The 13,597-nt window shown below is 39.4% G+C and overlaps 1 protein-coding gene across 1 annotated transcript in view; it reads right to left on the reverse strand.

Moving 5' to 3' along the window:
• Positions 1-5,746: 5,746 nt before the first annotated feature.
• Positions 5,747-13,597, reverse strand: part of DNAAF5 (dynein axonemal assembly factor 5) — a 74,518-nt gene continuing 66,667 nt past the window's right edge. Inside the window, exon 13 of the mRNA XM_029576723.1 lies at positions 5,747-7,714. Coding sequence (XP_029432583.1) covers positions 7,527-7,714 — 188 coding nt within the window. The 3' untranslated portion in view covers positions 5,747-7,526. The remainder of the gene's footprint in view (positions 7,715-13,597) is intronic.

Consider the following 13,597-nt stretch of genomic DNA (forward strand, 5'->3'; position numbering starts at 1 on the left):
TGATAAAGAGCAGTGATGATATATTTAAAAGAACAGTGAAGATATAATTTAAAAAAAAAAGTGAAGATATAATTAAAAAAAACAGCAGTATTTCAAACCCGGGTTAGTATATTTCTTAGTCAATCTATTCAATAGCACAAGTGATGCAGAATGGATTAGATGGCCCTCTCAAGATACTGTATTTTACAAACAGCTTACTGTGTATAGTTAAGCTCAAGCCAAGGTCTGGTGTATCAGTGTTAAGACATGACCTCCCATTATTCAACATTAACCTCCCATTCAAAAACTATTAAAAAAAATGATGAATAACAATATCTATAATTGGTACCTATATAAAATCTGTCATAGTGAGTTAAAAAATAATAAATAATAAAAAAATTATAGAATATGATTCAATGATTTCAAAATTTTAGAATTTTAACTACCTGTTAAGCTCTGAAACTGGTGTTTGCAGCAATCATACGGATAAAATGTCCTTAAAATCCATGTGTTAGGTTAAAAAGATCTTACAAAACAAAGAAAACCATATAAATAACAAAAGACATATCAATAAGAAATAATAAAAAAAAATATAAAAATACTAAAATAAAAAATAAAACAAACATAAATATAAGAAATTTTAATGTAATAAAATATAATCGAATTAAAACCAAAACATTTTTTGCAAATGGAACATCACTCTTAAGTTGTATTCTGAATCAGCAACATAGGTGACAATGTCAAAAAATGGTTAAGAACCAATTATGGCTTAAAATAAAGGATCTTACTAGGAAAAACAAACTACATTTACCTATTCAAGCAGGTTTTTGAAAATAGCCGGAGTTGTGCATTACCAATTGTCCATACAGTTTTCTTGCCTTGAAGCTAAAAGACAACTTAATATATGATTCAGATAAAAATGTACAAACTAAAAAAATGAAGCTTAAAAGGCACATAATAACGATCTTTAAAATTAAACCAAACTAAAATACAAAATAAAACCAGTGCTGAGGGAACAAATGAAATGCAAAAATATGGATTGTAAGGACATTTTATCCATATGATTGCTGCAAACACCAGTTTCAGAGCTTAACAGGTAGTTAAAATTCTAAAATTTTGAAATTGTTGAATCATACTCTATAATTGTGTTATTTATTTTTTATCTCACTATGACAGATTTTATGTAGGTACCAATTCTAGATAGTGTTGTTGTTAATAATTGTTTATAGTTTTTGAATGGGAGGTCATGTCTTAACCTTGGCTTGAGCTTAACTATACACAGTAAGCTGTTTGTAAAATACAGTATCTTGAGATGGCCATCTAATCCATTCTGCATCACTTGTCCTATTGAATAGATTGGCTAAGAAATATACCACTCCTGGTTTTTGAGATACTGCTTGTTTTTTAAATTATATCTTCACTGTTCTTTATCATTACTAGTTGATCAGTTTGTTTACATTTCGGATGTTGGTCATGTTTGAATCTACCCTGTACCATCTATCCTATTATACTGATAATTTATAGGTTGGTCTTTGTTGTTCATTTTATAGTTCATTTTTAATATTTAATAGACTGTATATCATTTCTTATTTTGTATGATTTGTTAATATTTTGTTCAGCATGGTTGTACATGTGTATGTATGTTTATACTAATTTTATTTGTCTCTATGTAGCTCCTGAAGCAGCTCTAAATAGAACGAAACTCGGCCTGAGTCAGGCTTTTTATTATAATAAATTCCTTGGTGTTTACCGATCTTCTTCATCTGATGTTTATAGGTCTCTGTTTTTATATTCTCCCTGTCCCCTGCTACTCGGCACTTTGCTCTCCAGTGCTCCTCTGCCACATGTACAACGCCTACAGGCTGCTTATAACAATGTCCTTTTATTTGCAGCATGTATCATCTCCAAGCATATTGTACTTGCATTAGTTATCCTATGATATTACCTGCAAGGGTATGATGTCATCGACCTGCCTGTTGTTACACCTCTACTTATTTAGGTTGTTGAGCTCTGCCTTGGATGAATTCTCTTTTTTTTTTTTTTTAAAGTATGTAATAAATCCTAAAAATCAAACAAACAAACGAACATAACAGTTTATTTGTTGCACTCCTTTCTATAATGCGTTGAAGGCAAGGTACAGGAGTACATAATAATACACAAATTAATCAAATATAAACACATTAAATAAAACTAGATATACAATAAAAATAAAACAGGAAAATAGCCATCATAAAATGTAATAATTCCATAATGTAAAATTATATAAAATCAAGTGAGCAACTGAACACACAGGCTCAACAATTAAAAGCTTGTTTTCACCATTCTGTTGAACAATGGATAAGAGGCTGATGTAATAAGACCCACAGTGAAAATGGCGCTAGCTGTCAGCAAGTGCAACAAAAGCAGGCATCTCCGCAGGATGTAATAAAGGGCCTGTATGCAAATGCGATGTGCACAGAAAATTCATGCAAAAGTGAAACCTGCGCAAAAATGCATAACTTCCCCTCAAACCTCCATGGTGTTGAGTAGAGCAGTACAGTGGTGGGGCTGAGATCGGTCTCCATGAACTGATGTGATGCCAAACTCCTGAACTTTACTCAGCTCCAACACAGCGTAGGTCAGTTCTCTCCATAAACAGAAGCTTATTTATTTATTTAAAAAATGTCTGTACCTCAAATCATTTCAAAGTGGTTTACAAAACTCATTAAAAAGCAGAGTTGTCCCCAAGCATAGGGAAGACATCTCCTGAGCTGTAATCCATTGTCCTCTTAGGAGCAAGGTGGAAAGACGAATTGCTTTGCAGAATCAAAGAGCTCACTCATAGGCCAATGTATTAAGGTAACTCTGGCCACATTTCTGTATGCACAGTTTTACTCCCACTGTAATGAGTTTAGCGCAGAAAAATGTGCACACAAATTAGTGCTTCTTCATGCAAATCCTATGCTAATCAAGGCATTATCTATTACTCCTCCGTGCAGAGAGGCATGTAGGTTTCACTTATCTTTTCTTAACTGTGGAAATGTAACTCCTGCTCAGAGGCAGAGTAACATTTCTGGAGCTGAAACTGGAATTCATGATGCAGGGATCCTGTGCTCGGAATTTATGTGCATAAATCATATTTTGTGTGCGCCAAGCCCATTTTTGTGTATCTATTTTTGGGTAGGCCTGCTTTTCTTGTTTTAAAGTTGTGATACATTACCATACTGCATTTAGAGTTAACTTGTTTTTTAGTGCTGGTGGTTTAGCGCATGTTTTATTTACTCCGGTATGATTACATCAGGCTCTTTCTCAGTAAGGTGTTTCTCTCCTTTAGCTTCCTGCTGCAGCCCCTACAGAAAAGCACTAGGGCCCTCTGGGGGCTTACATAGTACACACTTGGGGTCTCATAAGCAGTTGTTCAGGGGTTTAAAGGAATACATACATGGCCCAAAATACATGGGAACTCGTGGTCACATTACGCCATGGGACTATATACCCACAATATTGTTAGTGAAATGGTCCATGATGCCACATTCTCTTTGAGGAAATAATCCCTTCCTATGGAGGTTGTAAAATGTTACCCTTTCATCTTAAGAAAATAGCCCCTTGCTTTGCTCTTAGCTTCTTCAACAAAAAGATTGATAAATTTGTATTGTTTAAATAAATCTCATTTTTTTTCCTAATGTAGGCAACCTCAGTTGGAACTCCCACCTTGAATGCAAGATAGCAAAGATGTGCATAAGCTGAAGTCTGTTCGCTGCCTATTTCAGATAGGGGGGAAGAGTAAATGCAAGCACACTTAGGCTGCTGTTCATTTGTGGCCCAGTTATCCAGTGGGATTGGTGTCTATTCCTGCTCCTGTTCCATACTCAAGTGCAATGCAGTCCAGCATGCTGCCACGCTCAGGAGGAACCCCACTGGCAACGTCTCCATGCTCTGTGGCTGTTGGTGCTTCTCCCTTGCTGAAATACTGGGTGGGTGTAGGGTTGGGAGTGGGACAGGAGACACTTTCTTTGGAATCAGGGAGGGGATGCTGGCTTGTGGACCCCACTCCCTTTTTATGCGTTGGGTGTGGAGTGCTCAGCCCGGCATGGCCATTTGTTAAATATGGGGGGGAGGGGGGAGTTTGTGGGAATCGGGCATGCACTTCACTTTTTTTTTTATTATATACTTGTCAAGCTATATTCTGCTTATGGCTTTCTTTGACAAACAGCTAAACTCTGTTCAAATAGTGTACGAAAGGATGATGCTTCTATCAGGATACAGAGATAAGGGACGAAGTCTGTAGATCAAAGGCACATATCTTTGTCTAAAATGGTGCTTCTCTTTCTCTTCTCAAGGTGCCTTGGATTCAGGGGGGCCCCATCTGAAACAACCCCCCCCTCCCCAAAAACATTTGTTAGGAGTAAGAGGGAAGCATGTAATTCCTATGACCTATAGGGTCAGAGATTACAAGTCCCTTCTTAAGAGACCCAAGAAACCAAAATTGGTGCAGATCAGGAGATGGCAGTGATACGTATAGGTTGCTTGAGAGAATGACGGCTAAATGCCTTTGTGTGTGTGTTTGTGGGTATAAATAGCTGGTCTGCTACAGGCAGGAAGAAATGATTGTAATATCTGCCTAGCAGGCCCTCCAGCTCATGCTGCCTTGTTGAAGAAAGAACAGAATTTGTTTTCCTGTCAGCTACTGATCTATTCACGCTCATGCAGTTTGCCCCAGTAGTATTGAGTACAGGTCACTGTGACTTGTGAGACTTCTTTTCCAGTGGAGATCAGGGTTAGTGCCATGCTGGGCATGCCCAGTAGGTGCCAGTCAAAGTTCTAGAAACTTTTCAAAAGTGTTCTGTGATTGGGCTCCATCCTGTGATGTCACCCATATGTGACGACTACCATCCTGCTTATCCTGTGAGAATATTCATTACCAGGGCCAGCTCAGTGACAGTACTGCATACTGCCGAAGCAGTGCTCATAGCACCCAAAGGGGAGGGAGTTGCAGCCATCATCAAGGGTGACGTCTGGTGGCTGGATTTAGAGCTTAGGGAGCCCTGAAGCATGGCTCCTGTGTTGCTTGTGGTGAGGGAAGGAAGGTGCAACAACCATTAATGCAACCACAAAAGAAGAAGTAAAACTAAGCTTTTAAGTCATTGGCTCTGTGTGCACCATAGTTCTATAATTTGGACAAGAAACTGCCTTGAATGCTGAGCCTGCAGTTTGCACTCTCTCTTCCCTTTCAGCCTGCAAGACCTATGGGGTGAGATTGTGTAATCTTTATTACCTGTTTGTCTTACAGTTGTTTCTTATGATGGATGGGTTTGGGGTTTGTTATTATCTTATCTTTCTATGCCGCAATGAACACGAAGAGATGGATCGGCAAAAAGGACTTTTATTGAATCTTGGGCAAGATTCAATAAAAGTCCTTTTTGCCGATCCATCTCTTCGTGTTCATTGCTGCTAGCCATCTTGGGACCTTATCTTTCTATGCTCCTTATATATGTATGGTATCAGCAGCATAAACTGATAGCACTTATGATCTTAATAAATAATAACTACAAATTAGAGAGTTTTACTATTTTTTGATAAACTGCAAACATGCATGATTAACTTTGACAAAATGTTGAAATGCAATTTAACAAACCAGTTCCTTTAAGCACTATGCTTTTGCCAACTAATCACAGAAATATTGTTAGTTCAATAAAAGGTCTCACCAATAACTTGTTAGCAGCTATTTCTACATATCTCAGTGGACTAAAGTGACAACCACACTACCTTATCTAAGTATTATGACAATAAAGATCCAGAAACATGTTGTAAATGTAAACTTATTTTATTATTAAATAAAAGCTGATTACTTCAAATAGGTTAAACTCATGAAAATCAAACCTTTTAAATACTACCCCACTGAGAGGCTGATGCAGTATCAAGCGCGAAAAATGTGTGTCCAAAATGGGCACAAGTTTTTTCAACACATGCACATCCCCCTCTCCTGGGCACTCAATGCATCAGGCAAATGAGCTGCCGCACTAAAAAGGACGCGCTAGGGATGAATTGTGCATCCCTAGTGTGTCCATGGCATTGGGCACCCAGGGGATGTGGCTGTGCGCTAGTTAGGAAAACGGATGCTCAATTAACGAGCGTCTGTTTTCCTAACTTGCGCATTGCCATGAATTAGGAAAATGGACACTTGTAAATTGAGCATCTGTTTTCGTAACCTTTCAGCCGTCAAGAATGTTTTTCATATTGCTTCCCGTGGTTCCTCCTATTTAGTATCAGGAATGATACTAAGCTCTGCGGCTGGCATTAATTCTTGTGTGTAAAAATGTGTGCGTCGGGCGCACAGTGATTTTTTTGCATCGGAGGCAATAGCTAATAACCTCATCTACATGGCATTTACATGTGGTGAGCGCTATTAGCCACGAGCATGTTTGAACGCACTACTCCCCTTTTTGCATTGGGCGTTAGCCTAACATGTCAAAAGTGTGTCCAATCACACGCTAACTTGTGTGCTAGCCTGAGTGCACAATATTGCATCGGCCCCTGAATGTTATTTAAATCCCACCGATGCCTTATGAAAGATGTTAATTTGATGTACAAGATGTATTATTACACAGAACATCTAAAACAAAAACAATACATATACAGTACCGTATATGGCTATAAATATGACTGGTGACTGTTTTCTAAATATATTACACAGTTATTTCATATCATTCCAAGAAATTAAGTTCATTGTCCAATGAGATTTTCTGTTAAAATCCGTAAAGCAAACAGACAGTCAAAAGAGAAAAGCTCTAGAGGTCACTTGCTACAGGAACCTTCTTGATAGCAGTTTTGACATCCATTGCCGACTTGAGTTTCTACACTGAAAAAACTTCCTCACCGTGACCAAGTCGCTTAATAAGGGGAGCAAGGTAGCTAAGGTTCTCCTGCTAGCTCAGCTGAAGGGACAGAGTCTGCAAGCTCAAATCCTGAGTCCCTGGCTGGGAAACAGGCTGGGGTGCTGTGGAGTGTCCACTGAACATTCAGCAATCCCACGTACCTGTCACATTCTGCTTCTTTCCTATTCCCAGAAGCTGAGGCTTTTCACGTTAAAAAAAAAAAGCCACCCACTAAATTCCTCCACCAGACATTTCAACAACCCTAAATGCTGATTTACCAAGGCTTTGCTCCCATTCTGTCTATGGGAAAAATACTTAGTAACTGAGGCCCTTAGTAAACTAAAGATTTTAAAAACTCATCATTGCGGCTGAAGAATGTAGAAAGGGTAGATTCCCTCTGATCCTGAAATCTTGCCAAAACTCGTTTGCCTATTTAATGTTTTACTTTGCTCATCGCCCTGAGTTCTCAAGAAGACAGGGCAATTCATAAAATAAAAAAAAACCTAAAATGGAACATGTTTCAGGTGTATGCGAAAATGGATTTCAAAACTATTCAGTGAAAGTAACTAGGGCAGAAATCAATCCGTTTTCCTTTGGCGGTTGCTGCTCTGTAAGTCTCTCTCAGACCTGCACTGGCTATTCACATTGAAAGCTATCCTTGCGTGCACCCGACCTGGGCCAAACATCCATCGGTCATTCTGCCATGGTGCCCTGGCCTGTTCCCGATGCTGTGAGGATAGCAGCATCTCTTTTGTCCTTCGCTGACTGAATATGCTGCAGAAGCTGGTCGCAGTAGACTGGACTTCGATGCTTGTGTCTGACGGCCTCAACTTCTTTCACCAATATGGATGGATACACGGCACTTCCTGCTTTTAAAGTTTCTGTGAGAAAAAAAAAAAAATCGTGCATTTACTCAGACTGGGATCATGCAAACATTTATTCAATTAAATGAAAGTCACTCTTACAACCATAAAATAAGAATGCTATTTTTAAATAGCACACAATCTCCATGCCTTTCTTTCTGTACAAAACATTCAGAATTTTTGATTAGTTTTCTTTTATTAATACATGTAAACTAGTCATTTTTAAGTTCTCACATTTTGGAAAAAGCCCAACTGTGACCTGAAAAGCTGAGCTATGCATTGTGTTATTTGAAATGTAACATAGTCTATCCATTCACATTAACAAACGGGCTGATACAGAAAACCTCGCGAGACAGCAGGCAAGCGCCCGCTCTCCCGACGCACGCCCAGGCCACTCTCCTGGGCGTGCGATTCAGGAAGCCAAGGTACGTAAATTAGGGCCCGCGGCAAAAGGGAGGCGCTAGGGCCACTAGCGCGACCCTAGCGCCTCCTTTTTTGACAGAAGCGGCGGCTATCAGCATGTTTGACAGCTGACACTCAATTTTACCAACGTCTGTTGTTGAACCCGCTGACAGCCACGAGTTCGGAAAACAGACACTGGCAAAATTGAGCGTCCATTTTTCAACCCGCGAGCTGTAGGCCAATTTTTTTTTTTTTTCAATCTTTGGGCCTCCGACTTAATATCGCTATGATATTTTACTTTCAGAAATTGTACACCATCCAATTTAATAACGCCTGCCCAAGGGCAGAAGTTAATTTTGGCTGGCACAGGGAAAGTGTACAGAAAAGCAGTTTTTTCTGCTGGCCCAGGGAAGTGTACAGAAAAAACTGCTTTTCTGTACACTTTCCCTGTGCTGGCTGAAATTAACTTCTGCCTTTGGGCAGGCATTAATTTCTGAAAATTAAATGGGCGGCTTGGCTGCACATTTTACTTTCTGTATCGTGCGAGAATAACTAATAGGCCCATCAACATGCATTTGCATGTTGCGGGCACTATTAGTTTCAGGGGGGTTGGGCGCGTATTTGATGCATTTGACGCGCTATTACCCCTTACTATATAAGGGGTAAAAATAGCGCGTCAAACGGGGGCTAAAGGTGCGCTCGGCCGAGCACACCATACTGAAATCAGCCCGTATATTTGGTGATGTATGTTCAGATGAAGAACTTTAATGCCCTCTGCTGTTATTACAAGAAACTGCATAATAGAAAGCTTGAAATCCTCATACGCTTGTATTCACACACACACACACACACACATTTATTATGATCTAATCCCATCTATTAATTTCTATAATCAGTAATGGAGTTTTGCCACCCTTAGGCACACTGTTGTGGCTGTTCTTCCTCTCCCCAATAAAGCCCCAATAAAGTTTCCTGTGGCAAAAATCAGAAAATTTGGAAACCCATTGACAAACCTTACATTCTTTAACATTATAAAAATAGTTTTCAAACCTAATGGGCAAGGAAAAAGAATCATGAATCAGTACAAAGAAGAGATCTGGGGCATAGGAAAAGGAGAGGTTAGAGGACCAGGGTTGGGGGAATATGAGAAGGAAAGTGGATCGGAGATGGGATTGATGGGAGATAGGGAAGATCAAGGAAGCATAGCAGATAAGTAATCTGGTATGGGAGACGGAGGGATATTCTGGGATTAAGGAAGGAGGAGGGGGTTGGGGAGTTCCAGGATCTGCAGAGATGGAAGAAGTAGGAACATAAGAAGTTGCCATACTGAGTCCAACCAAGGGTCCATCAAGCCCAGCATCCTGTTTCCAACAGTGGCCAATCCAGGTTACAAGTACCTGGCAAGTAACCAAAAACTAAGTCTATCCTCGCTACTAATGCCAGTAATAGCAGTGGCTATTCCCTAAATCAGCTTGATTAAGTTGAAATTATGTCTTACCTGTTAATTTCCTGTCCTTTATTTCTGCTACACCAGTCCAGAACCCATGGGTATATCCTCCCATCCAGCCGAAAAGGAGGCAGAGTTCTAAAAATATTTTTTATAAATGACATTAGAACATATGTAAAGTTTAGAACCAATTCAACCAGTTTACTACTGTCAAAGCTAAAATTTAACAATTAAAATATATACATAAAAAATGTAAATAAGCTTCTAAATTTCAATCCTGTAGTGCCACAGCCTAAAAGCTGAATCTAAAACAATTAAATGATTGAAAACACAATTCTTACTTGACGGAAGTAAACTCCATATACAAAAAGCAGTAAATCTGAAACAAACTCAAAAAATTATGAGTAGAAAAACTTTAAAATATAAAGGGTGAGGTTCTGGACTGATGTAGCAGAAATAAAGGAAAGGAAATTAACAGGTAAGACAATTTCTGCTTCCATTACCTTCTGCTCCACCAGTCCCGAATCTATAGGAATACCAAAGCCCATCTAAGGGTGGGCTTTGGAATTTCAAGGCGCTTTCAAGACAGAAAAACCAAAAATGGCATCTTGTCTAGTGAGAAGATCCAACCTATAAATGTTTTGCAAATGTCCCCAGAGAAGTCCATGTTGCCGCTTTACATATCTCCAATGGACTTAGAGAACATCTTTCAGCCCACGACAATGCTTGTGCTCTTATTGAATGGGCCTTAATTATATTTGGTACCATTGTACACTGCAGCAAGTAAGCTGAAGAAATAGCATTCTTTAACCATCTAGCAATTAAAGTCTTTGAAGCAGATTCTCCCTTTTATGGACCACGAAAAAGAACAAATAACATTTTCAGACTTTTGAAAAACCTTAGTCTTCTCAAGTAAAGTTTTAAGCATCTCCCAACATCCAAAAATCTTGAAGAATCTAGATACTCCTTACACTCCCTCTTGTTAAAAGAAGGTAAAACAATACGCTGATTCATAGGGAACGAAGATACAACTTTAGGTAAAAAAAAGAAGGGACTGGTCTCAGAATAACAGAATTCTTTGTAAACCGCAAAAAAGGGGATTGACATGACAAGGCCTGCAATTCCGAAATTCATCTTTCAGAGGTAATTGCAACCAAAACGACTATTTTAAGAGTTAAGTCCTTAATTGAAGATTCTCCCAAAGGCTCAAAAGGGGATTTACTTAATGCTTGCAAAATTAAATTTAAACTCCAATGAGAAAAAACAGATCTAACGGGCAGACGTAAATGCTTCAACTCCATTTAGGAAATGGGAAATATCCCTATGGGAAGAAATCAAACTACCATTAATTTTCCCCCGAATCATGAAATGGCAGCTATTTGAATCTTCAGAGTTTAAAGATAAACCTTTATCCAAACCACACTGCAAAAAGGAGAGAATATCTCCTATTTGCACCTTCTAAGGTAATAACTTCTTCACACAAAGAACCTCAAATATACACCAAATTCTTATATAAGAAAGAGAAGTGGAACTTTTTCTAGCATGCAACATTGTAGTAATGACAGAGTGTGAATAACCTCTTTTCTAATCTTGCCTCTGAATAGCCAAGCTGTAAGCAAGAATGGAGTTGGATCCTCCATCTCTACAAGACCCTGATGTAGAAGACCCTTGATCTGAGGCAGTACAAGTGGTTGATCTATTAATAATCTCCTTAGATCTGCAAGCCATGGTCTTCTTGGCCAATTGGGAGCTACTAGCACCACCAATACCTTTTCTCTGTCTATTTTCTTTAAGACTCGAGCTATGAAAGGCCATGGGGGGAAACAGATACAGAAGACTGTAACTTCTCCAACTCTGTTGAAAAACATCTGCTCCTTTGCTGTTCAAATCTCTGTGGCAACTGGAAAACCTTCTTGCTTTCTTGTTCTGATTGGAAGCCATTAGATCTATTTGATGAGGCCCCCATCTCTGCACTATCTGTGAATAGGCCTCCTGGCATAATTCCCATTCTCCTGGATCTATTATGTTCCGACTTAGATAATCTGCTTGGACATTGACCTGCCCTGCTATGTGATTTACCCCTTTTAGATCTAGTATAGGTCTGAAAGAACCATCCTTTTTTGGAATCACAAAATACATTGAATAATATCCCTTTTGATGTTCTGCTATTGGAACCGGACGAATTGCCTGCAATTGAATCATCATTCAATGTCCCATGTACTGCAGCAACCTTGACGGGAGAATGAGCAAGTGAGATTACAAAATGATTCTTTACCAATCTTCTTAATTCTGGGGCATAATCATAACGGATTATATCCAAAACCCATTGATCTGAAGTAATGTGGATCCATTCTCCAAGAAAAGCCTGTAGCGTGCCCCTTATTAGCGCTCCTAGAGAATGAATCCTCCTGACTTCATTGTGTATTATTTGAACCACCGATGGTTCGGACGAACTCTCCCCTTGGTCTTCTTGCACTACGAAAGGACTGAGATCTGCTCTTACCTCTAGAAGACTGAGGTATTACTTGTTTGCCTGGTCTAAATCTCTTAGCTTCCAAAAACTGACTATGGCTTCTATAAAGCTGAAAACTTGGTTTAATCTTATACTCAGGTAATCTTTGAACTTTTTGGTCTCCCATATTCTTTATTAAATGATCCAATTCCTCCCCAAAAAGGTAAATGAGACAGTCTAGATTTTGATAAAGAGTCAGCAGACTAATTTCTTAACCAAAGAAGACATCTGGCACAGAAAGACAAAGATCTAGCCGAGATCCTGATTATCTCATATAAAGCATCAGATATACAGGCTGTAGCAGGCTCTAGTTTTGCTGAGTTAACTATCTCAGATAACTGCTGAATCCAATGAAGCAGGGATCTGGCAACATAACTTGCACAAACCGCTCCCTGTAAAGCAAAAGAACCTGCAGAAAAAATATTCTTGAGAACTGCCTCTAACTTTCTATCCTGAGCATCATGAAGGAAAGCACTTCCTTCCACAGGATTGTTGCATCAACCTTAAGCTGTTGAAAAATACGATCCAACACCTTAGAAGGGAGCAGATACAATCTATTCAAAATTCTCTGATGTCTATATCCCACTTTCATAAATTCCCACTCAGCCATGATCATAGCTTCAATCTCTGGGTGAAGAAGAAAAGTAGAAGCAGCTTTACATGTGCCCCTCAGAAAAGGATCCCAAACTGGGACCGCTTCACCTTTTTCCTCCTCGAGGCGAACACAGCAGAGACCTGCAAAATGAATGCAGACATCTCTTCCTTATGGAATAACCTAATCTGTTCCTCCTCCTCTCCTGACTGAATCTCACCCTCTTCCAGAGATTCAAGAATGCTTCCTCCTTTCTCATCCTCCAAAGCTAAATATAGAGGGCAATCCAAATCCAGAGAAAAAAAATTCAGCTTCCACTGAATCCAACCTCTTTCTTTTTTTGAGCTCTAACAAGCTCAGCTGAAGAAAAATCACTTTGTAACTGTTCTGCATCCTCACGCCCTTCCTGTAAGGCATGAAATGCCTGATGTAAAAATTTGAAAAATTTGAGAAAATGCAAATGAGCTGCTAGCATTCGCTTCCTGTTTAGACTCAGTTAAAAAAAAATCGAGCCTCGGAACTAACCTGGGTGGTCCCTAGCTTAAACGGGGACCTCCCTTTGATGATGACATTCCTGGCGGGTCAACTAAAATGGCCACATCTGAATCAGCCATTAGAACGGCTGCTGCTGCCGACGGCTCTGTGGTAACAGAAACTGCTCTTGATCGTGGCTTCTGATTACCCGCAGCAGCTTCATGCGATATTACCTTTTTAACTGGATGCCGAAGCCTTAAGCAATTCTGGTGATTCAGTTTTACTGCGGCAAAGGGAGCATAAAGTTCCTTCAGAGGAATTGCACTTTGCTCCACAACCGCAGCAGCGAAGAACCTTCTCGGACGGAGATTAAACTTCCGGCTGCAACAGAAAGAATTTATCTGCAAAGCAGGTAAATCACATTAATTCGCCAAGAATTGGCTGAATTAGAATGCAGGCACACTTCCTCTCTAC

Source organism: Rhinatrema bivittatum, chromosome 14, assembly GCF_901001135.1.
Source record: "Rhinatrema bivittatum chromosome 14, aRhiBiv1.1, whole genome shotgun sequence".
Lineage (NCBI taxonomy): Eukaryota > Metazoa > Chordata > Amphibia > Gymnophiona > Rhinatrematidae > Rhinatrema > Rhinatrema bivittatum.